General features: G+C 41.5%; 1 protein-coding gene across 4 annotated transcripts in view; it reads left to right on the forward strand.

Annotated features, from left to right (window-relative positions):
* Positions 1-26091, forward strand: part of LTBP4 (latent transforming growth factor beta binding protein 4) — a 1245426-nt gene that overhangs the window by 1074712 nt on the left and 144623 nt on the right. For all 4 annotated transcript variants that reach the window (XM_085625396.1, XM_085625398.1, XM_085625397.1 and 1 more), the window contains exons 18-19: positions 7756-7881; positions 12843-12962. In XM_085625396.1, the coding sequence (XP_085481522.1) occupies positions 7756-7881; positions 12843-12962 (246 nt within the window). The remainder of the gene's footprint in view (positions 1-7755; positions 7882-12842; positions 12963-26091) is intronic.

The following is a 26091-nucleotide window of genomic DNA, read 5'->3' on the forward strand; positions in this document are numbered from 1 at the left end:
ATGGCTTCCAGATATGCATGAATTTTTTATCAGTGGGAGCCAGTTTGTGGGATAACTGCTCCATTTGAAACAAAGGAGATGATGGATAGAGCACTGAAACTTTTCAGACACTCACCCCAGTCACAGATCTGGGTTGAATCCATCATCGATCTTTAGCTCACTTCGCCCCCCCAGTTCAGACACAGCTATAAGCAAATCAGCCTTGACCCTGTGCCTCATGGGAACAGTCCTGCCCGAACTGCCAAGTCAAGTCTTCCCTGGACCAGAAACAAGCATCCTGGCGAAGCTAGCTTGCATCCATTGGCAAAGTGAGCAAGGGAGCCACATTTGGGCATACCCAGCCAACTCCATTGCCAGCACATGCCAACGATGCATGAACCAGAGTGCTATAGGAGGTGCTATGGGCTTCTTCCAAGCATAGGTATTAGCTGTTTCGCAGCACCTAGAATATGGTTAATAAGGCGCCAGTTTGCATGTGTCATAGCCTCAAGCGTAAGGGGCCTTATGCCTAATATGACAGTGAGGCATGGACGCAGGGATTGGGAATCCGACAGTGCATTCTATTTGCCCAAGACCTCCTCTCAGTCTGTGGTGATAAGGGAGCGGGACCATCAAATGTGGTGCAGGTCGCTTGGCACCGATCTACATTGCCAGCAGGTAGCAGAGGTCGTGGGTAAGATTGCATGAAGATGTGTTGGAGTGTAGTGCCATTCTATAATTATTTTAAAAGCTGTTTTTTGTTGAGGAATTCTTTTGTATATCTTGGGGATGTTGCACCATAGTATCTCCCATTATTTTTGCGAGCTACCTTCGGAGGTGCTAGAGTGCCATTGTGAATGTGTGTAGGACGGCGCTGAGTGTTGCAGGACTTGGTAAGTGTTGAATATAAGCCCTCTGGATCCATCAAAGGCCCTGGCTCATTTCTCAAATGGTGTGAAAGTCCATGTGGCTTCTTGGGCATTGACGGGGTGAAGGCCCCAACGCCGCAGTTGACACTATTGTAGACAGGATGATTCAGGAACCTTAAAATCTAGTTTGCATTACTCAGAGGGCTTAATGTCGTCACCTACAAAGAGATCGTACAGGGTTCTACATTTTCCAAATTCCCAACTGTGGAATATGAGGGGTTGTAGGGCTTGGGTGAAATTAGGGTTCCGAGCAATCAGCTATTGGGTGACGAAATGGTAGTAAGGCCCCTCTTGAGCGCTAATTTATCCCAGATCTCAAGAACCATTCTGGTTGGAGTAGCAATATATGCGCTCCTAGGGGGCGTGTTTGGGGAGCCAGGCTAAGTCACACAAAGAACGACAGACCACTGCACCGTCCATATGAAAACAGTGTTAATCACTTCAATGAATAACCCATTCAGAGATAAAACGGAGATGCGCCGCCCTGTAGTATTCGAGTAAGGTAGGGCAGGGCAACCCCCCCATTCCTAGGAGGCATCAGCAAAGTATTGGAGACCCTGGGTTTGTTTACCTCCACAGATGAAAGTGTGAATGTCCCGTTGTAAGCGCATGATGGCTACGGAGGAAATGACTGGGGGCAGTTTGGAAAAGGTAGAGTATTTTGGGGAGGATATTTTTTTAATAACATTAATTTGACCCAGGCAGGAGTTATGTTGTGACTTCCAGTGACGGAAATCTTGTAAGATGGACCGCTGGTTCTCCTGCCAGTTAGTGTGTGTCCAAGATTGAAATGGAGGAGTTATGTTAAAGCCTAGATACCGTATTGAGCTAGATGCCTCTTGGAAGGATTGCTCTGTTTTGTTCTATCTATTGTTTACTGTACCAAAAAAGAGAAACTGCCTGAAACCCAAGAGAAAAAGGGGTCTTTGTTTATAACCTGCCTTGCTCATATGTACATCCCTCCATAGATATGAAGGACAAAAGCAGACAACAGTTATAGTAAACAAACCAAGACGTATGAAGACGTACAGCCAAATACCAAGCATATTTACTACAAACACACTTATACACAGAAGTAACCATGCATACACCTGAATGGTTACACTAGAAAAAAACCTCTAGTTCACAGACACACCTTTCCAGTCAATCACAGCAAGGGTGCCAAACCGAGGGGCATATTTACAAGGGCTTTTTCTCCGCCTTTTTGGCTTAAAAAGCCAAAAAAGCGGAGATAAAACTATCACCCTATTTGCAAGTGGGTGCTAACATGCATAATCGCATGTTAGCACCATTTTCCCCAACGCCTCCTTTTGCATCTCTAATGAGATGCAAAGTGGGCGTCACTGGGAGTACCCCGGATGGACTACCTTGCAAATATCGCTGATGATCACATCGCGATATTTACAAGGCTGCCCCAGCATTTTAGCACACGTTAGTTTTTGCTAAAATGCAGACTTACCTATCCCTAACATTGGGGTGGATTATGCTGATACGACCCTGTGGGTCGTATCAGCAAGGTTATCGCCGTTTTGCAGGGAACATCGATGGAAAACCAGCGATGTTCCCTGCAAAAAGGCAATAACCTCGCTATCTCTGGAATTTTTTTCGCCCTGGAGAAACGCCTTGTCAATAACGCGCTACCAGGGCGATAAATTCCAGAGATAGCCTGCGATAACAAAATTGTCGCTAAGCACGCCCAGCGATAATTATCACTGGCCGTTGATAATATGCCCCCAAATGAGAAAGAGAAGTGAATTACTGAGAAACACTCAAACCTTAGCCCATATCTGTCCCAGTGGACCTCCTTTGTTGTTGTATTTGTAGTTATTGAGACTATATGCAGCTTCACCAGTGGTGCTTGATGCACGATAGATAACAGGCACCTCGTCTCGGTAATAAGTCACAGATAAAAAAGTAGTGAAGGGAGAAAAATACACATCTTACATTCCTCGTACCTAAAACGACCCCAGTTCTTGGCCTGCAGACAAGAACATTTGTGTTCTGAAATTGATCAGCCCTGCATGCTGAGCAGATATAGTGACTTAACAATAGTTCTGAAGATGTGGTTCAGGGGGAGTCGGTTGCAGTCCCTTAGCATCAGTGGTCCGGCGCCGCCCTTTGCTGTGGGCCGCTCCCACTGAGGATCATGCTTTGGCAGTAGGTGCAAAGGGAGATAAAATGTCCACCCTCAGTCCACTCCTCCAGTGCGAAAAAGAACATGAAATGTATTTTTTATACGTTCTGCCCTCATAAAACCAAGGGCCATTGCAATGCACTAGTCCCTAAGGATGGGATCCTGCCCAGTTCTCACAGATCCAGAGGCTTGGAATGTTGTGTGGGGCAAAGATCAAGTTAAATGAGTTAAAAAAGATACTTGCGATTTAATAACAATCTTTTGAATGTGTTCTGATCCCAACTGCTTTGCACACTGCACGGTCAAGATAATGCATTTTGCTGATCAAAAAGTGCTTGCTACAGTATACCGGTATGCAGCAGTGGCTTCTCCGCCAAGGCGGAGGAGCGTCACCCTTCTGCTGTAAGAGCAGTGCAAAGAAAAAATAAACTGATTATAAAGGAACATTATTATCATTTTATTTTTAGTATTGATATTGTAGTTGCAGCCCGGTTGGGTTAGGGTGGGGCGGGGCGGTGCTCGGTGACCCAGAGAAAGGAGGAGTGGTTGCTGCACCTTAAGTGCACATGGCAGTTTGGCTAGCCATCTTAGACCGGCCAAACTGTCATGCGCACTTAGCATGTTCTCCACCAGCTGTATTGCACAGCCTGGGTGGAGAACATGCATAGCTTCCCACTCACTTTCTGAGAGCTGAACCACGGCACTCAGATCAATCGCAACGCTGCTGTCATGCTGGTGACAGCAACATCGTGGTTGGCTAGGGGAGTCTTGGAGCCTGGGTGCCTCCTGTTTCCTGTGTCGGAGGAGAGTCAACGGCTGGCGACTGGCGACCAGCAGATAAGTAATCTTTTTTTTTTCTAATCCCCCACCTCCCCCCACCACCGTTCCCTACCAGCCCCTACTGACGGTAAAAAATGAGGCCATGCAACCTGACTAAAGTGCATTTTTCAAAGTTTTTTGCAAATTACCATGAAGTTCAACTTTATGGTAATTTGCGCCCCCTATTAGCAAAATCGCTATTCTCAAGTGGTTTTTGCATTGCATTTAAGGAATCTCAATTTGCGATATCTTGAATGCAATCGCAATTTGAAAAATCGAAATTAATTGCGATTTTTTAAAGTGCGAGTCGCACATTGTTTCATGCATCGCCAAAGCTAATTTTGCGATCGCAAACGGACGATTTTTGCGATTCGCACCGTTTGCGATCGCAAAAAGCTTTGATGCATGTGCCTGATAGTGCTTACTACCACTGGTGAGGCATTGAAGCACTTTGCGGTGGGTATGGGGATATTCCAAAACCCAATGTAAATTGTTAATCTAGTTGTTATGTTGGTTTTGGGGATTAGACTTGTGATCTCAAGGAAACCATTCCTTGCATTTCCTCCAGTTTCCACGTGGCAGATGAAATAAATAGGAGTTAGGGGCAGTCCTTAGTGGGGACTATGTGAATTCATGAAAATGGCTAGTGGAATAGATCAATGGGCTAGAGGAAATTAGGTGTTGTTAGGTTGTAGGAAAATGGTTTTCAGGAAGGAGAGATTGTGATCTGTGAGGTATGGCCAATTTGCTGGAATGCTATAGTAGAGAGTAAGGCAGAGAGTCATGCAACAGAGGAGGCTACACTCAGAGAGAGAAGACATGCACAGGATGGAGGAGAAGGAGATACACATTTAAGAGAAAGAAGGAGAGATCAATCAATGGTTCTAAGTCCAGTTCAATTTTTCATGCAAGGTTTTAGGAATAGAGAAGAAGTTTTTTTTTATTATAGTATGAAATGTGGAGATGAAAAACTAGAAAGAAACAACATGATTTGCATGTGAGCTAGCTTACTCCACTGTAGCAGTTTTGCACAATGTCCATGTCCCCTCATCCAAACGATAGCAGATTACACTGAGTTATGTAAAGTAACGTAGACAAATGCTTGGCCACAACGAAAACTTAAATGTAAGCTTGCAGAAAGCACACACATGAACATCTAACAAAGAGAATAAAAATGCAATGTATTACTCACTAAATAAGGTCGTGTATAGTCATCCAGATGTCTTTAAAGCAAAGCACACAAAAGGTACTTGGCATGCATTCAAAAAATCGCCTCAGTCAAATAAACAGAAATATATTATTAGTCATGTCAAATAGGGGCTAAAAAGACTTAAGTGCCCTTTGCCAAATGTCACACAGTCACCGAAAAAGCACAATTCCAAGCAGTGGAGCTAACGGAAACTTTCTCTATCTTCAATTCCATTTAAAAAGTTTCAGATATTAATTATATGTGTTTCACTATGTGAAAATAAATATTGTCTAGACTTATGGCATGCACTAAGCAAACAGAATATCTCCAGCGTGGGAACACTGCTCACAAACGATTGCTATTTGCTGCCTATGTGCATAGCTGGTGAGGCATGTTTTTGACATTTACAAACATCTGCATTTGAGGGGGTCATTACAATGTCAGGTGGATCACCGCTGACAGGCCGTCGGATGCGGTCCGCCCAACAGTCAGGGACACAGTCCTACCGCCGCATTACCATGCCGGTGGTCAGAATAGAAACTGGGGGGACGATCCCATTGGGGCAGTGGTTGTAATCATATTCCCTTAATGGGAGCAGTGCCGAGCAGGCACCGCCATCGGGATCATGATTACCATTTCCCACATCCTTTTCATGGCGGTCCCACCACCATGGAAAAGCTGTTGGAAACGGCATCTGGGTGCCCCAAACAGGGTCCAACTCCATTGTGGGCCACTGAAAAGTGGGTCTGGGGGCACCTGTAGTGCCCCCACACACAGCCAGACACCATGTGCAACGCACCACATGGTGCATGGCACACGGTGCATGAATGTGCACATATTGTCCTTTTCCATTGCGGCATGGGCTGCAGCCCTTTACCTGGGCGGCACCACAAGCTGCAATGGAAAAGGACAGTGTCCGACCATCACACCAGTGGTCCTATCATAATTTGGTGGTTGGAATGACCGCCTGCATGTCAGGCAGTCTTCCGACCGCCGTGATGTCAGGCGGTGGTGCCGCCGCCCGGTATCATAATCAGGCCCTGAATTGTGTGGGTAGGTTCGCTAATTTGGGACCTTGTAGTTTAATTACACACCTACAGAAAAGTGCTTCATTAGTCTGATGTTATTTACTCTACACAAGAAACACTGAAGCACAAGAGAACAAATGATACAATTCACGATAGAAAGTTGTCTCCCCAAGAAAAGAAAACTTTAATTTGAAGTCTACTTTTACTCTTCTCACAGGGTGAGGGGGTGAGTACAGGGTTGGCAAAGGGTCTCAAAGGCTGACAGTGGGCTGCAGAGAGCTGTCCCGGAAAGAAGAAGAGAGCGGCCACATGAGGGCAGGGAAAAACAATGTGTGTTTTTTGAGACCAAAAATATTTGTTTAAGCCAGTGCTCTTTTATATTGACGAGGGGCCAGCAGCTTCCACGAGAATTAAGTTTTGCAAAAACAAAGCAAGCACTGACAAAATCAAAAGACGGGCAGGCACTGCCAGACCTATTGGTTTTGCCAATGCTTGTTGATAAATTGCATTGCAGACTGCTCCGCTAGAAGACACTGAGCAATAGTTGCTACCCCATATTTCCGAGCTGCGGTATACAGAGCTCATATACTGGCTCACACAGTTAGAGAGGTCGTCTAATTTGTTCAAACAGAAGGACTCCTCCTGAAAAAGGGCACACCACCCCCCTTGCATGGCTGTGCAGCCGTATGGAATCATAACAATATAATGGCGAAGGCTGAATATGTCCTTTACTTTTTTTCTCCATTCACTTGTGAGAGTAAATGGGCTGTCAGTTCAACCGAAATCATGTAGGAGCGTGTCAACCCACTTCATTCTGCCTGCAGAGCAGCAGGGCCCAGGACTCAAATCACCTAAACGACCACAAACCCACTCTTTTTTGTGATTGCTACCTCGGGATTGTTTGCTTCAATGTACACTAATGACCTCAATGCAATGACATAAGGAAAGAGAACACTTAAATATATGTTGCACAAATACCAACAGGGGGTAGATAACGTGCCTTACAAACCAAACACACAGGCCTACAACAAGTCCCACAAATAGTACAAAAAAGATTTTGGTAGTCTAGGCAGCTATCTTAAATTTACTTAAGATAGTACCAGCTATTTTTAGAGAGTCTACGAGTTACCACTTTGGCAAGTAATTGTAATGCTGACACAAAATAGACGTTTTTTTAACTTTAAAAATTGTCTCTTGGACTATTCTCAGACGACTGATGAAGATATGCTGGTTGTAGTCAATCCAACCAGGGCAGAGTAAAAATATTAGACAATCCTGTTCTTTTATAAATCAGTGCCCCCTCATTCGAAGGTTAAGGTACATGTGTTCAGGTCATGAATTGCAAATTGAAATGGTCTTACTCCTTTAATCTTAATACATTTACTACAAAATTGGATACCTACGTGTGTGGAGACTTCTGCCACCGCAGAGGAAATGTCCACACAGGAAAGATAGGCAGGGAGCTCCAGCCGTAGGCTTTTGAATTCCATTGGGTAATATATGAATAGTGCTACTGATGAACTACTTTATGTACTGCAGAATGGTGTTTTTTGGCCAGGCCCTAATATCACCGACTCTCAAATGGCATACGTCCTCTGTCTACAAGGAAAAAAAACAGTAGAGAAAAAGGTAAGAATGCAAACAAAATACTGAAGATCTCCCAATTTCTTCCTTTAGATATAGATGAATGCCGCCAAAGCCCACGCCCTTGCGGGTCTGGGCGCTGCGAGAACACAGCTGGTAGCTTCCGGTGCGTGTGCCCCGCTGGGTTTAGACTCAACATTCAGGAAGCAGAGTGTGTCGGTAAGACGCAAAGTATGGTTTCCTACCCATGGAATACTGAAAATTGTATCTAACATCTGGAATGGGCTAATTGAAATGTGCATGTGTGTTAATTAAGTAGTAAGAAATAACTCTGGGACCGCAGGGTTAGTGGGTTTTAATTGTCCTTGGGCATTGGACAATATGGGACCGATTCACAAAAGTAATCTGAGACAAAATCCTAACTTTACGACTTTCAATATTCACAGAAGGCATTTACGAGTACTAAAGTTAGGATTTTGTCTCAATCAATCTTAAGTTTTGGTCTTAAAGATTTTGTCTCAGATTACTTTTGTGAATCAGGCCCTATAGGTTTGACGTTAAAGGATTTAGCTAGCATTTTATAGACTTTTTAACAATATGCCACCTTCATCCACTGGTCCATCTATGGATTTAAATTTAAAAAAATTTGAATGCTCTTCGTATGCGACCTTGTGTTGTACTTTATAGAAGCCATCATGGAAGGAGTCCTCCCACAGCAGCACCCAGTTCTTTCTCGTTGACCAGCTATAATTCAGCAAACTCATTAACTTGCATGAAGAGCACCTCCTCTATCCAGAGGTTATTTTCTTTTAATACTATATAACAGGTTATTATTGTGTCATTTTCTAGTCTTGTAACTAGATTGGTTATGGAGCAAGGGTGGCTACCTGCAGACTTTTCTTGCCATCACGGACCCAGTTTGCATTGGCTATAGTTCCCAGAATGCATTGGTCTTCCACAGCAAAGTGCAGAACCAGGTTGTGTGGTCACCCTACCAGTGACCTCCTGCAATTCTCTTTCACATGCAAACATCTATTAAGGAAAAGCTATGTTTTAGAAAATTTCCATCTTTTTATCGAGTAATCGAATGAATTTTTCAGCTCTTTTACCTTGACTATACATTCTGCGCATTTTATCATCATTTCAGTGTGGCTACTCATCGTTAAATCTCATTTGTGAATTCTGTATGTACAGTGTGCAGATGGCTTGTTCTATAAGTGCCCGTGGCCGCAAAGTTATAAGCTTTTGCTTAGGAAATGGGGTGGGAAGTGACAAATTTAGTAATTTCTGGTTGTTGTGCAATACAGAGATGCCTTGGACTGGTATGTGCTTTGGTAAACTGTGTATAGGAAATAATAAATGGTGGAGAAGAAACATTGAAGCTACATGGAGAGCGAGACCATCTTCAAAGTTCTCTAACCTAGACCCGCGATAGATTAGCTTCCAACTATCACTACTTTCAGTATAAACAACACACAACAGCCCCACACCACTGCTTACTCATCTACGCTTAAAGTGCTTGGAGGTACCACAAAATGGCTCGTGGGACTCTGTGGACCTTCTGACTTGGTGAATTTGGCCATCTCTGATGTAAATATGGTGTCAATTCTGAGTGATGTTCCAATTATGTACCAGAAAACTATACCTGGAAATAGGAATACTATTGTTAAGAGTCTGCCAGGGACTTGTGATAACGGAGACAATGGGGGAATACCTGTAACAGAGCTGCCTATGATCACACAGGGTGTCTGAGGACTGGGGGGGGGGGCAGGTCCAGTGAGCAAGCCCTGCAAAAGACAACAAAGAAAAGTAAGCTTATAAAGAACAGTCACTCAAGATGGAAGTCAGAATCAAGAGTGAATAACGTTCACGGCGGTCCAGACATACAGAGAGGGCGATTGGACTTTTGCGGCAATGCAGGACCACAGTATTCAGCAGGGTTAATTAAAATATGCAAAAAGGCCAATTAAAAAGAGCGAGGGGTAGCTGAAAGGAGCACGGTTAAAATTTGCTTTGGGTCTACCACTAAGTGGCACCATGCATGGATCTCTAATAAAAACCATTGATGCCTTTGAGCTAGAAATATATTATTGTTGAAATCTTCTAATTTGCAGCACATGGTGAATTATGTTACAGAGTGGTAAATCCATAATTGGCTCAGTAAATTCCTTGCGCATATTTGTTTTTGTTTTTTTAGAGTTTTATATAGCACGAACTAGACCCGAGAAATCGGGTATCAGAGCACTTTACATGAGCACCAGTTTCGTTACAGAAGGACATATTCATTTTTGTTAGGCACGGGGAGATTAAGTGATTTGCCTAGGATCACAGGATGTTTTACTGTCGTTACGATGACTGCAAAAAATCTGCAGCTAAGACATACATACAAGACTTTGTGGATCTGATAACTTTAGTGATGCTTTAAAAAGTAACATAAATACAATGTGCACAGTGGGCAAGAAACACCACCTAGATTTCGAGTTGGCCCACAAATCCCTGTGCTAACATATGTAAGTGCAAGGCATTAACTGCAGTGGCTAATTTCTAAAAAAAAAAAGTGCTGGGGCTCTCATCAGGAGGTAGCTTCCCAGCCTATTTCTCCTGTTAGCGCTGCCTAAAACAGAACCAAGTACAAACCATGAAATTGGGGAGAGGATGTGGCATAATGGCCAGAGCTGCCAACTTCGGAACTGGGGAAACAGGTCCTAGTCTCGTCTCGACTCAACATCCTGTGATTCTGGGCAAATCACTTAATCCCCCCATAAATAGATGTGTCCTTAACTGGTGTTGATGAAAAGCACTGGTATTGTTGCACTTGAAACCACCAGCTCAAATTAAGCATTGATTATCTGCAAGGGTTTAAGATATTGGTTGCAACTGCTGGGCAACGGCACCCTTTTTTGGGCTCATGGACTTGTGAGCTTTTGAACAGCTAGAACGAGAGGCAAAAAGGGTGAACTTTGGTGAGAGGTAACGATATGAAAAAGTGACGTAAGGAGAAAAGGATAAAACAGAACCTACAAGTGTGAGGTAAAGAGACAGGAAGCGTTGTGGTGGAAGAAAGAGGCAGGATGTGGCATCAACTTAGAATGCCATGGCATATAGAGATTCTAGCATTTGACAGTGCCAGTGCCAGTACCAGGCTCTTTAGATACATGTTGGCTCCCCGTAACATATGTTTTTTTATTTTCCTAAACAAATAAAACACTTCTACACTCTGTTTATTGATCTGTTGCCCTAGATCATGGGTACTCACAAACATTTTCCCGGGGGACGCAAAGTTTGGTCTATGGTGTGACTGAGGGCTGCACTGATGCCAACAGGGGGTGTGACGTGGGTGTAGGGGAAACAAAGCATGTATATCTAGTGCTTGTCTTTACAAATGAAGATGTTCCTAAAGTTAAGTGCCTGGTAACTTCCTTTCATTAACTGCAATTAACCTTTAAATAAGTGTTTGCTGTATATATAACTTTTTTTTCATGTTAGGTGTGAGTCGAGTAAATGGCAGCCAAGAGCTGTTGCTGCCCAGGGGGCAGCATGTAACGTCAGGAGGGCCGCATGCGGCCCCCGGGCCGTACTTTGAATATCACTGCTCTAGATAAAGGTTCAGTATCATCATCAAACGTAATTGTTAACTGGTCTGATTTACAGCTGAGTGGAGACAGAAAATATTCAGATTTTCTGGTGGAAATGCTTAATCCTGAGGGGAATCCACTGGTGGGATTTTTTCTCACACTAGAATAATTTAGTGAATGACATTTTCCAGTGATTTCTCCACTGGAATTGGCACTAAAGCAGCACACATGAAATTGACAGAATGGCCTTTTAGGATTGTTTATGTGCATGAAGGGACACTATCCTACACATTAACAATCCTCCCCTGAACGCAGGCACCCTTGCACTATGGTAAACTTAGCGCCATTGCAGGGGGAATCGCGAGGCTGCACCTCATTCTTGTAAATATGGTGCAGCCTTCCATTTCAGAAGTGGAGGAGAGAGGTGTTAAGCCAGGAAGGCTAACTCCTCTCTCCTCCTCTTCCTTGTACATATCCCCCTCAGAACCTTGTCTTTGCCTTGACAAAAATAGCTCTTATATTCTTCCAAAAAGAAGGTATGCTCCACCTAGGAGGAGGCAGTGTCTAGGGCTCAGAGGGAGCTCACTGAGTGGTCAATTACACAAAAACTCGTGTGAGAGTGAATATTGGTGTCTGTCAAGATGGCTAAATAAAAGGACTCTGACCTCTCTGGACAGGTCACAGAATTATCCCGAAATCAGGGCCATTTTTTGCATGACAAAATAAATAAAATAGAGGAGACATGTTGATGTCAAGACCCCGTCTACTTCATGAATTTTGTCACAACGTAGATATTATGGTTTACCTGTGAAATTTTCTGATGTGAAAGAAGTTTCTCTTTGTGAAATATTCAAGTTTGTAAACATTCCAAAGCTTGCGGTTGACGCATCCTCAACAAAAAATGCTATTAAAATAATTGTCAAACAAAATTTTTTGTAAAATATTTCCTATACCAAGAGTGCATTTTTGCTGTTTTTTTATAACTTGAAAATTTCCTTTGTTGATTTTTTCCCACAAATGCTGCAGATGAACTTTGCTCATACCTAGTTGTAAGCTATGATAAAAAAAAGTGCAATGAGATCAGCGCAGGGCTTCGCCTTTAGCAGAACCAAAAATATAAGGCATTATATTGGGCATGAACACATGTGAAAGAAGGGATTGCCCTAAAAGTTCAAAAACCAAGAAGATATTCTTGGGGTTCAAAAGGCAGTGCTGCTGAATATCAAGGCTGCCTAGTTTTGGGTCCACCTCATGCCTCTTTGTTTCCAACCCCCTACTCTTCTCTTTAGCTTTGCTTGCTTTTTTTGTCCCCAATTCCTCCTTTTTCCACCGTTTCTTTTATCTTTCTATTCCTCCTTCTTTCTCTCTTTTCTGCCTTTTCTCTCTCTACCTGAGGGTCAAAGTCTGATGGTGACAAATAAATCCCAGTCCCCAAAAATGAGTAGCGCTGCCCACCAATGGGAGCCACTGGTGCAAATTAAGTACAAATGGTTGATTGGCTAGCAGGAACTTGCAACTTTAACTCTGATCTGCCAGTTGTGTGCTTGTTCATAACTCATTGAGTTGGTAGTGACGTGACCGCTCTTCAATAAATATATATTTCAGATATCAACGAGTGTGAAAGTCCTGTGACCTGTGGCGGCCAGGAGTGTGTCAACACTGTGGGGTCCTTCCAGTGTCGCTCTTGTAGACCCGGATACAGGCTCCAGAACAGGCGCTGCATAGGTACAAGTGATATGTACATGGCTGCATGACAGAATGTCTTGAGTATTTAGGTGTTTGTGGTGACGTGACACTAGAGCTCTGGAGATTCAGGATCAATGTCTGGAGAGAGTCCAGAATTGTAGACCCATTCTAGAAGGAAGTTATTTGTACTGTTACAATCACAATATGTTTATGCCTGGGCACATTTTGATTCAGGCACCAACAGTTTAATTGTGCTGGTGAAATTCATGAAATTCTTCTATTTTACCAAATGCAAAATTTGTGAAATTTGATGAGATTGTGCTTCATTTTTGGCACCAGGAAACTGTTGCACATGGAGAATTACAGTGGTGACACCGGCAAGTCATAGTTTGCATACTGCTGCCTTATTTCATATAATGTTCCCAAAGTTTAGCAAAAAATTATGCAATATTATACTCCAGGCACCCATGTCTTCAAAGGAGGGCTTTCCCTAATAAGCCATGTTGAAATTGTTTCCAATGGTAATCTTGTTTGGCACTAAAATAGTATGCAATTTGCCAATAGTACAACTTTGCTTCACATTTGTTTTTCCTGGGATGATTTATCGCAGATGAGTGTCTGAGTAAGTATGTGAAGATGTTGTGTCAGGAGGGTAAGGAACGTGCCTTCCTTAAGTGCTTTTGATGTGATCGATTTTCAACAAGAACTGAGACAAATTCAAGAAAACATGGCCTATATCAGGTCCCAAATGCGTGACACTCTTCCACGTTGAAAAGTATTCCTGATATGGAATGGTTCAATGAGACTGTGGAGGTAAGAGGCAGAGTGCATCATCATCATCATCTACAAAATATAGAGTGAAAATAAGGATCACTGACAGAATATCTGTAACCAAAATATTGTTTGGACAGAATATTGTGTCAGAAATATTGAGGACCAAAATATTGAGAAAATAAGTGCAATAAGGTAAGTATAGATTTACTGTTCTTAGCTCCACATGCATGTGCCTTGAAGATATATATATTACCATGGTACATATATGTGGAGTTGTATATGGTAAAACTTTACTTACCTATCAAAACTTACCTTCATTATATTGTTGTACTGGATATTCTTGACACTATATTTTGTCCACACTATATTTTCTTCCCGATATTTTGTCTAAACACTGAAAATAAAGAAACTATAAAAATAAAAAGTTTATTAACAGGGTGATGAGGCAGGTGTGCTTGAGACAGGGTTTAGAGGTGTAATTGGGTGCTTCAATTGCTCAAAGGTAGTTGTTGGTAGTATTTGGTAGGCTGAGAGAGAGCCTCATTTGAACCCCATACCACTCTGATTCCAACCTATTGTCTCTATCCTCAGTTGTTAATCTGTGATTCACAATGTGCCTCTCGCATCCACTTTTACATATAAGGTGCCCGATGTAGCCTCGGATTCTCCTATTATTATTTATGTTGGACTCTTTGACCCAAAACAAGATGATTTGTGCTTTTTGTTAGTGGAGTATAGGTTTGAAGCTTTTGAATTCAGTGTTTTTGACTATGGACCTCATTTAAAGTTTGGAGATTTCTGCCTGGTGTCTACCAGTGTGGCAGAGGTCATTACCTCCACCACCCTGACAAACTGCCTCCTGCTATGTTTAGAGATCTCCCCTGGACTTGATGGAATAGATGTGCCATCAAAGAAGATGTCACCACAGCAGTCTCTCAAGTCACTGAAAGTCTAATGACCCTGACATCCTAGGACTGTTCTTCAACGTTGTGGGGGTCATTTTCTTTTTTTCTATCAGGTCACTCACCATTCCCTAGTGGCCTCGAACAGAAAAGAAATACATTGGACCTCCCGCTTAAATAGGGGTGATAGTCTTTTGTACTCACATCGACGGCCCCGATTCCAGCAGGCCACCTGCCCAACCAGGGGGGACACCGGCAGTGAAACCATGATGGTCCACCTGATTCTAAATAGAGAGGGTGGGCTGTGAGTTTGAGGGCAGTATACAGCAGCACATGAGTACCCTGTCCACTAAACTCTAAATAAGGACCTAAGTACCTTTTTAGTAGTTGACATTATTAATGTTCATATTATTACAATTACTTTTAGAAAGTAGATAATTCCAGGAAGACAGTGTCTGTATTGTGGAACTAGCCTAGCCATAAATCTGAAGTCTGTGCAATTTGGTCCTCCTGCAGTACACCACAGACATCAGTACTATTTTGTCTTCCCACAGCCTGCCCAGTGGCTTATAACCAACTAGCCCATCTCACCCCCACAACCAAATTCATAGGAGCCTACTCCTTGCCCACATCCAGGGGCAATCAGTGTACATGTTTTGCTAACATATTTATCAGCAACCATCCTCTTCTCTAACCCTATGTGCAGCAGACTTTCTTTCTCCACTGCGCATTCATCTTCAATTATTCCTCATCCCTCAAGTTATGTGATCGCCTTCTCCATGTGCGTGACCATCGAGTCCGCATTGTCTACCTCCACTGACACTCCAGTATCTCCATAGCTTTGTTGACATCTCACCATATGGTGAAATGTCCATAAAAATACAGTGTGGCTCCCACACCTCACATACAATTCAGTGACCTGAAACCATTATTTTGTAGGTCTTTCAGCATCTACCTGCCCTTTCCTGTTTGTACTGTGCTGTTCCCCAAAAGCACTTCCCCCTTACAAACAGAGTCTTCAGAAATCAAGCCCTGAGGTTTATTGGAATCTGGTTGCATTATGTCAAATTCAATATACATCTGAATCTCCCTTGCATAAAGATAGCACTCCCTGCCCGAAACTCACACATCAAATATATTACAGAGTGGTGGTAGTTACCCTGTAGTTATTTTTAGGTTTACCAGATATAGGAATTCCTCAAATTTTTGCTCTTTTGACTAATCTCCACAAAACTTTGTGGACACTTTTTCAACATTGGCGGCCAATGTAAAGTTTTGTGGTGTATCATCAAGGGGGTGCAAAGAGAAGAGGCGGTCCTAAAACGCATTTTTCCACCAATGCATTTTGCACAGACTTTGCACTCAGGTGTAGCAGGAAAACGGGCCGTCAGATTTCAATGATATTTGGCACGCTTCTAGGATATGGTGTATAGATGTGACTTTTTGCAGTAGAGGTAAGTAGGGTAAGTTTTTTTAAACTTATAAAACACTAAAACTTAGGGCTATCACAGACTGCTGTATACCACAGTAATTATGCAGTACTTGCCGGTGACAAGGCAGTATACGATTGGCTAATGGCTGTCTTTACAAAAGTAAAACATGGCCATGTTGTTTTTACCACATTATGGCTGTGTTCTGGGTTAGAACCTAGGATAAAGGTAAGTAGTACATTTGATATTTTTCCTCACCTATTACAATTTTATTAAAGTGGTAATAGATAGGAAAAATAATTTCTATATTTCTATGTGTTATTTGAAAACAGCTAACGGAGTACCACTGTACTACTTAGAAAGAACCATGGTACTTAAAAAAAATTGAAAAAGTAATTAAATATGTAAAAAAAATTAAAGTACACTATGCTGCACTATATTTCACAAGTATAGTGTACTGCAGTGTATTTTCATTTAAAATATTTACTTTTAAAAAAGATGAACGAAGTACAGCAGTACTACCTAGAAAGTACTGCACTAGTTATAAAAATGTAAAATAAATGTAATTTGTAAAATAGATTATACTGTTCTACACTATAATTCACAAATATAGTGGAGAACAGTGTATTTTGGGTTTTTTACATATTTACTTTTGTATTTTTCTTGTAACTGCTCCAGTACTTTGTAGGTACTAGCGTTGTCCTGTAAACATTTAAAAAAATATATAGAAAAAATAAATACATTTCTCTACCTATTACCCCTTTAAAACGTGGAAATAGGTAGGGAACAGCAATAAAAACAAAAATAAAACATACTAATTATCTATATTTAAAGCTGTAATCCAGAACACATCCAAAGTGTAGTGAAAACTACATGGCTGCATTTTACTTTTGTAAAGGTATCCATCAGCCAATGATATACTGCCTTGTAATCGACATGTACCACAATATACCGTGAAGTAATTGCAGTATACTATGGCACAATACATAGCTAAGTGTTTTGTGACTTATAACTTGACACTACTTTAACAATTTAGAGCTACTACCAAAAACAACACTACACTCTATGCCACTACACTCTACATCACACTTCCCTACGCCATTCCACTTGATGCTATTTCACTTTACGCTCATCCACCCTATGCTATTCCATTGTATGGTACTCCAATCTACGGCACTCCAGTCTACGGCAATCCTCTTTATGCCACTCCACAGTACACCATTCCACTCTATGCCACTCCGCTCTACGCTATTCTACTCTACCCCACTTTATGCCACTACATTCTATGCAAATTCATGCTACGCTATTCCACCCTACTGCACCCCACGCTACGGCACTCCACTGCAACAACACTGTACGCTATTCCACTCTATGCTACTCTTCGCTGTTCCAGTGTACTCCATTCCACTGTATGCCACACCACTGTATGCCACTCCACTCTACGTCACTCCACTCAGTGCGATGCCACTTTATGCCACTCCTCTCTACACCACTCCAGTCTAATCCATTCCACTCTCTGGCACTCCTCTCTATGCCTTTCCATTTTATGCTTCTGCACCAGTGCATTCTCTGCTACTCCATGCCACTCCACTCTACACAATTCCACTCTACTCCACTGTATGTCACTTCACTCTACGCCACTCAACTCTATGCCACTGCACTGAATGGCATTCTACTGTATGCCACTTCACTCAATGCCACTCCACTCTAAGCTATTCCACTGTATGTCACTCAACTCTACAGCACTCTATGCCACTCTATGCTATTCCAATCTGTGCCACTCCACTCTACCCTATTCTACTCCACTCCACTCTGGGCACTCCACTCTACGTCACTCCACTCTATGCCACTCCAACCTGCGCTATTCCACTCTATGCCACTATACTCTATGCCACCCCATTCTATGCCACTCCAGGCTACTCTATTCCGTTCTATGCCACTCCATTGATCGCCACAACACTCAACGCTATTCCATTCTACGCCACTCCACTCCCCCCTCTTTGCCACTCAACTCTATGCCACTCTGCTTTACACCACTCTGCCATACGCCACTCCAATTTGTGCCACTCCATTCTACGCTGTTCCACTGTACGCCACTGGAATCTATGCCACTCCACACTACTCCACTCCATTCTAAGCCACTCCACGGTACAATATTCCACTCTGCACCACTCCGCTCTATGCCACCCAAATGTACATCTTGACACTATGCTATTACACTCTACACCACTCGACTCTACATCATTCCACTCTGTGCCACTTGACTTTACACCACTCCACTCTCTGCCATTCCACTCTACGTTTTCCACTGTACACCGCACCTCTCCATTCCACGCTACACTATTCCACTTTACACCACTCCATGCTACACTATTTCACTTTACACCACTCCACTCTATGCTATGATGCTGTATGCTATTCCACTCTATACCATTTCACTCTACGCCACTCCACTCTACGCCCCTCCACTCCACACCACTCCTGCTCTGTATCTCTTCACTCTATGCTGTTCCACTCAAAGCTATTCCACTCTACGCCACTCCACTCTATGCCACACCTCTCTATGCTACTCCTCTCTAAGGCACTCCACTCTGTGCTATTCCACTCTAGGTCACTCCACTCTACACGTCTCCACTCTATGCTATTGCACTCAACTCTATGCCACTTTATGGCACTCCACTGTACACTATTCCAGTGTAACCCACTACACTATATAGCACTCCACTCTATGGCACTCCACTCTATGCCACTGCGTTGTACCCCAGTCTATTATACGCTACTCCACTCTTTGACACCCCACTGCACACCACTCCATTCTATGTAACTGCCCAATACATATTGCACTTTATGACACCCCATTCAGTGCTATGACATTGTACTCCTCTCCACCCTACGCCACTCCACTCAATGCCTCTGCACTCCACTCTATGCCTCTACACTTCATGTCACTCCAGTCTACACTATTCCACTCTACATTTCTCCCCTCTACGACACTCCACTCTACAGCACCCCTCTCTATGCCACTCCACTCTGCGCTATTCATCTTTGCGCTAATCCACTCAACACTACTCTACTATACAGCACTCCACTCCATGCCACTCAACTCTTCACGGAATATGCAATGTTACATCGCATGCGATTACAAAGCGGTCATTACAATGACCGTGTTGTTACAAAGCAAACCATTACATCGCAAGTCGTTTCTACGACTTGCTGTAGGGGGCACGCTAGACCTAGGAATAGTAGAATTTACTATTCTAACTCCAGCGTGTGCAACAGTAGGGAAGGTGTTGGAATAGTAAATTATACTATTCCTTAGTGTAGAGCGCACCCTACAGCAAGTCGTAGAAACGACTTGTGATGTAATGGCTTGCATTGTACAACATTGTCGTTGTAACAACCACGTTGTAATTGCAGGCGTTATAGCGCATGCGATGCAAACTGTGTTTCCCCTCTACACAACAACACTGTACGCTATTCTACTGTATGCCACTGCACCCTGCACAACTCAACTCTATGCCACTTCACTCTGTACGACTCCAACTATGCCACTCCACTCTGTGCCAATCCACTCTGTGTCACTTCACTGTACACTATACCACTCCACGTCACTTAACTCTACACCACTGCATGCTACTCAATTCCACTTTACACCACTCCACTCTATGCCACTCCACTGTACGCCACAACACTGTATGTTACTCCACTCTATGCCACTCTACTGTACAGGATTGTACTCTACACCACTCCACCATCTGCAATTCCACTCTATGCCACACCACTCTATGCCACTCCACTGCATTTTATTCTACTCCATTCTATGCCACTGCACTCTATATCACTCCTTCGTGAGTCACTCCTATATACGCTTTTCACTCCATGCCACTCCACTGTATGCCACTCGATTCTTTGGCACTCCACACAACCCCACTCTGCACTATTCCAGTGTATGCCACTACACTTTAAAGCACTCTACACCACTCTACTCTATGCCACTCTACTGTACACCACTCCATTCTATGCCATGCCACTCAACAACACTTCACTGTATGCCACTCTATGCTAATCCATTCTACTCCACTTCACTCTACACCACTCCGCTGTAGGCCACTCCACCATACTCTATGCCACTCCACTCCACTCTGTGCCACTACGCTCTATGCCACTTCACTCTACAGAACTCCACTCTATAGAAACCAATCTTAAACTACTCAAACATTAGAAATTATAAGGTAATAATTATACCTTTAATTTCTAATTTACACACCGCCTTCAGATTATTTAACTCGTGCATCTCCATACACAGCATTGCTAACTCTCTTACAACATACATGAACTATAACTCGCCCTGCTATCATGCACACTATTCTCATAGAAGATGTAACTGGAGATGTGATGAGTGTTGTTCTGAATGATTTAATGTAGCATAAGTGATGTAATTTGCCGGCGTATAAGCTGTGCATGGGGAAGGCACAAGTTATAGTTCATGGAATGTGTGGTTAGCAAGTTGATAACACTGTTACAGATGTGCTCAATTTATAGTAGTTTGAAGACAGTGCGTACATTAGAAATTGAAGGTATAAGTATAACTTTATAATTTCTAATGTTTGAGTAGTTTAAATCTGGTTTGTATACAAAGAATAAATAAAGTTATAGTAATTTGAAAGTGGTGTGGGTGTGTAAATGATAAATTTAAGGTATAACTCTAAATGTAGAATTTCTAATGTTTGGGTAGTTTTAAGTTTATATTCTATGGAAAGAATAAATAAAATGTTCCTAACTAAATATATTTATATATAGATATATATATATATATTGATTTGAACCACTCCCGACTCCTTCTCCAGTAATCGGACTCCGACTCAGGGGTAAACTTCACCATTAAGCTTTTAGTTTTTTTATTAATCCGCTTGACGCGTTTCGGCACACCTGCCTTTTTCACAATGGGAAGTTACATAAAATCACTCGTTTATAAACAGAGGGTAGAAAGTCACATGGTGATTAGTTAATAGATATGGTAGACAGACTAAAACATATATATGTGTGCGTAACATCACTTTGTTTTGCTGTGACCATTTCGTTGTTCCAGTAGTTAAAACATCACTACCAGACCACCATAAATACAATATAAATATATTGACTTTGCTAAAATTGGCTGTTTATAGGCTCCATACCAAAAATTACTCAAGATAGACTTCTCACTATTATATCATAGCTAAAAGTTCATTTCCAAATTTTCATTGCTTATTCTTGATAACATCTCAATATAGCAGATACTTTCCAATGTCTTTCAAGGTATGTTAAGCCTCATAACATCCAGTCCAATTTTAATGCCGGTCACAGTGTTCATTTGCTTCAAAATATCGGGCTAGTGCCCCCTGATTAAGTCAAATCCGGTCTTTACCTCTGCCGATAGATCAAAATGATGTATATTTAATACTGTATCAAAAATATATAAATAATATCTTAATATCTAACAAAGTGCATGTGCATTACAGTACAAAAGATATCATGTGCAGATTTGCTGAAAACTTTACAGTACCTTTGATCTCATGTGCAAAATAGCAATTGAAGTGCAAGTTATTTATCAATCAGATACATCAAAAAAGTGCTTATGCTAATGGTAAATTCATTTCCAATCATTTAGGGCCATATGTAGGAAGCTAAATACCGGTCGGTAACGGCTGAAATTCGGTAAAAAACCCGTTACCGACCGGTATTTAGATAGTTGAGATGTAGGGGGCATTTGTCAGGATTCGGTATTTACCGAATCGGTAAAATTACCGAATCGGTAAAAATACCGAATGGTAAATTTACCGATTCGGTAAAATTACCGAATCCTCAATGTAGGGAGCACTCTCAAGAGTGAAAATTACTATTTAAAATTCGGTATTTACCACCAATAATAGGTTGGTGTTAAATACCGAATACATTGCAAAAAGCAATATTTTGCTGACATTAGAGTGCAATGTGCCAGACATACATGCCCTTAGGGCATGTATGTGCGCCACATGTGCACACATGCTAGAATCAGGGGTGCAACAGGGTGTCAATGTGACACCCTGCCACCCTTGTATTTTCTCCCCCCATTACCGAATCGGTATTTACCGAATCGGTAATGGTGACTGGCTTCCCATTGATACCTATGGGCCTTCCAGCCCATAGGAATCAATGGGAAGTATGCCCCATTACCGAATCGGTAAATACCGATTCGGTAATTACTGAATTTCTCCGAATCGGTAATATTTACCGAATTATTACCTACATACAATTTACCACTTCTTAAATACCGAATCGGTAACATTCGGTATTTATGAAGTGATAAATTGAATGCTACCTACATAAGGCCCTTAGTGCAGATGTTACTAATGAAATAAATAAATAAGATAAATAAAATGCTATTGCATACAATATCTTTCATATAATTTCATAAATAGCATACATGCACCAAACACTCAAGTAGTTGCCTCTTTTTGATAAAAGTTAATGGTTGATTACTTAATTCAATGCCAATCATTGCTAGTTTAACACTTCCTCAGACTCCATGGATTAAACTTAATCACACTGATGTATATTTATTATTTAGTCTTCTTACTTCCTCTGAATTTAAAATCAACATTTTATTTAAAATCGAATGAAAATGGAATATTGTATTGATTTATATTAAATATACATGTAAATCCTCTTCTCTATTCAGTCCATTTGGAATTTTGGTGTTAAACAAGAGTATATACTTTGATTCTAATTTACTGAGTTTTCTTTCTCTGTCACCGCCTCTCATGTTTTTTGGGACTTGATCTATTGCAAAATAAACAAGATCATTCATATTCCCCTTGTGTTCTTTATTAATGTGGCGAGCCACCACATAATTCTTATCATTATTCCTAATTGCCCTTAGATGTTGTAATATGCGGATATGAACCCTGTGGATAGTACTTCCTACATACATTTTTGGACAAGAACATTTTAAAACGTAGACAACATATTCACTTTTGCAGCTTAGTGGAATTCTTATCTTCCATGGGCTATTAAGTAGGGTTGTTATAACCTGTTGTTCATTTTTACCGTGTCCACAGGCCTTACATTTGTGACATTTGTGAAAGCCAGGGGTAGTCTGCAGCCAACTGCCTCCCCCTTTCCTTACTTCAGGATTTATCTGAAATAAATCTTCTCTCATTTATTTGGCCTTATTGAAAGTTATCATCGGCCTTCTTGACACATTGCCCTGTAGAACCGGATCCAGTTTGACTAGGTACCAATGTCTACATAAGCTAGCCCTTACTTTCGCCTGGTAGGCATTGTACCCTGTGATCATTATTATCTGATCTTGTGTTTGTTTTTTCTTTTCTATAACTTTCATTTCATCAGGTTTCAACAATGTTTCTCTTTGTATGTTGTCTACTTTTCTTTTTGCTTGTTTCAGTATTTTTGGAGCATATCCTCTTTGTAAAAATCTCACATTCAAAGCACATTGAGTATCATTTAGGGCATCCTTATCACTGCAATTACGTTTCATTCTCAAATTTTCAGCATAAGGAATGCTCATTTTCAGTCTAGATGGATGAAAGCTCTCCGCGTGCAAAATTGTATTTCCTGCGGTTGGCTTTCAGTATGTGCGTGTTTGGATTCTTCCTTGTGAGATATATACCTCTAAATCTAAATATGTAACACTTCTCTCGCTTATGTGTTCAGTAAATTTTAGATTAAGGTTATTCTTATTGATGTTGTTAATAAACTCCTTAGTTTGTTCATTAGACCCATTCCATATAATAAATAGATCGTCAATTAACCTGATCCATTTGACTATATGGTTTTTCCAGTCACTGCCATGATCAACTTTGAGCACCTGCTCCTCCCACCAGCCCATATGCCAATTAGCATATCCGGGGGTGAAGCAGGTGCCCATCGCTGTTCCCTGTAGTTGCCTGTAGGTGTCTCCTCCAAATAAAAAATGGTTATTGCTGAGGCATAGTCTGCACATTTCAATCAGCATATTTGCATGTTGATAAAGGTTAATAGATCTCTGGTTTAGGAAATGTCTAACTGCCCTTATGCCATCTTCCTGGGAAATGCTGGTATACAGGCTTACAACATCTAATGTAGTTAGAAGATATGACTCATCCCATACTATGTCAGCTATTGTATTCAAAAAATCTCTTGTATCTTGAATATAGGCAGGTAATGTCTTTACATATGTCTGTAGGAAAGCATCAAGATATCTGGAGGTCGGTTCGAATAAACTACCCATGGCCGAAATTATAGGACGCCCTGGTGGTCTTTCTTTGTGCCTGTGAATTTTTGGGATTAAATATAGAGTTGGTAGTACCGGATTGTCTACCTTTAAAAAGGAATATTCTGCTTTGCTAATTAATCCCAATTCTCTCCACCTAGTTAAATCCTTCACATATTTGTGTTTAATTTCTAATAAATTACTCTGGGGGACTTTTAGATAACACTCTTTGTCTCTTAGTTGTATCATGGCTTCCATATTATATGCTTCTAAAGACCACAGAACAAGGTTCCCACCCTTGTCTGCCTGTCTTACCACAATGTCCTGCCTGTTCTGTATCTTTACAATCATAGCCTGATACTGTTTCTCAAACATGCTCTCATTTAAAAAAAAATCATTACTGGATTGTATCGATAACTGCTTCAAATCTTTTATAACAAGTTCAGCATACATATCTATCGCATCTTTGGGGGTATTTGGAGTAAATGTCGATTTTGTTTTGAAGTCTGTGACTGGTCTATCAAACACATCTAGACAAAATAAGCCATCTGTTTGACTAATAGAGTCCACTCCATCCAACCCTTCCGCCTCTCTCATTAATTGTTGACATGCAAACTGTACCTCCATATCTCCCACTTCCAAGTTTCCAGGGTCTTCATTCCTCATTCCAATGATATCTCTACGAGTATTGCTCTTCATACTGAAATATTTTTTAATTTTTAATTTTCTTATATATTTGAAAAAATCAATGCGCATCTGTGTATAATTAAAGTTGGTGCGCTTACAAAATGAAAATCCCAGTGATAAGATATATGTGCTTTTATGACCTAAACTGTCGAATAAAGCTTGATTGATTGATTGATATATTATGCTTCAAACGTGAGTTTAATGTCACGGAAAAAGAATCACACAACGTGTTTCGAAGCGTCTGCTTCTTTTTCACGGGTAGTGGGCAAATGAAAACAATAAAGTTAAATACAAATCATGTGACACTCAAAATCATAAAAAGGGAAAACAGATTGCATATGTGATGTCTCAGAGATCATTTGTAAATAAGGCTAATAATAATTTTTAGCATTTATAATATCTTAGTTCATTCTGGACAGAAAAGTCATATACATAGCGGTATGTTTGGCAAGTGTGTTGACAAACGAAAATTATCGCTGCTATACGCGGGTATGGCCTGTTTTGCGCAGGCGCCTAGCGACTCAGCAGCAGACGCATGCGCGGTATTATGTTATATCTACCGCGTATAGCAGCGATAATTTTTATTAGCCTTATTTACAAATGATCTCTGAGACATCGCGTATGCAATCTGTTTTCACTTTTTGATTTTGAGTGTCACATGATTTGTATTTAACTTTATTGTTTTCATTTGCCCACTACCCGTGAACAAGAAACGGACGCTTCGAAACGCGTTGGGTGATTCTTTTTCTGTGACATTAAACTCACGTTTGAAGCATATATGGGCTAAGGCGTTGTCTTTGTGATGTGGTATAGGCGACTGTTTCGTTGGGATTTATCGGGGTTGGCGCCCCTACCACGGCCCGCCGTTGCAAGCGGCACGGATCCTTCACCATTTCTCGTGTTGGATATATATATATATATAAGCATACGCACACATATAAAACCCTTGACCCATCTGAATGAATTCAGCACCAATCCATTGCTATTTGGTCCGCTGTCTCTCTACTTCCATGGGTATCAAAACTCCAGGTCATGTGTATCTTGGCTTTGCCTTTCTGTTCTTCGGATATCTAGCTCTTTTACTGCTCTAGCCCCAATGTTTGCTTGATCCTGAGCCTTACCCCAACTGTACGGGCATCCAGTCC

The sequence above is a fragment of the Triturus cristatus genome, chromosome 9 (genome assembly GCF_964204655.1).
Source record: "Triturus cristatus chromosome 9, aTriCri1.1, whole genome shotgun sequence".
NCBI classification, from domain to species: Eukaryota; Metazoa; Chordata; class Amphibia; order Caudata; family Salamandridae; genus Triturus; species Triturus cristatus.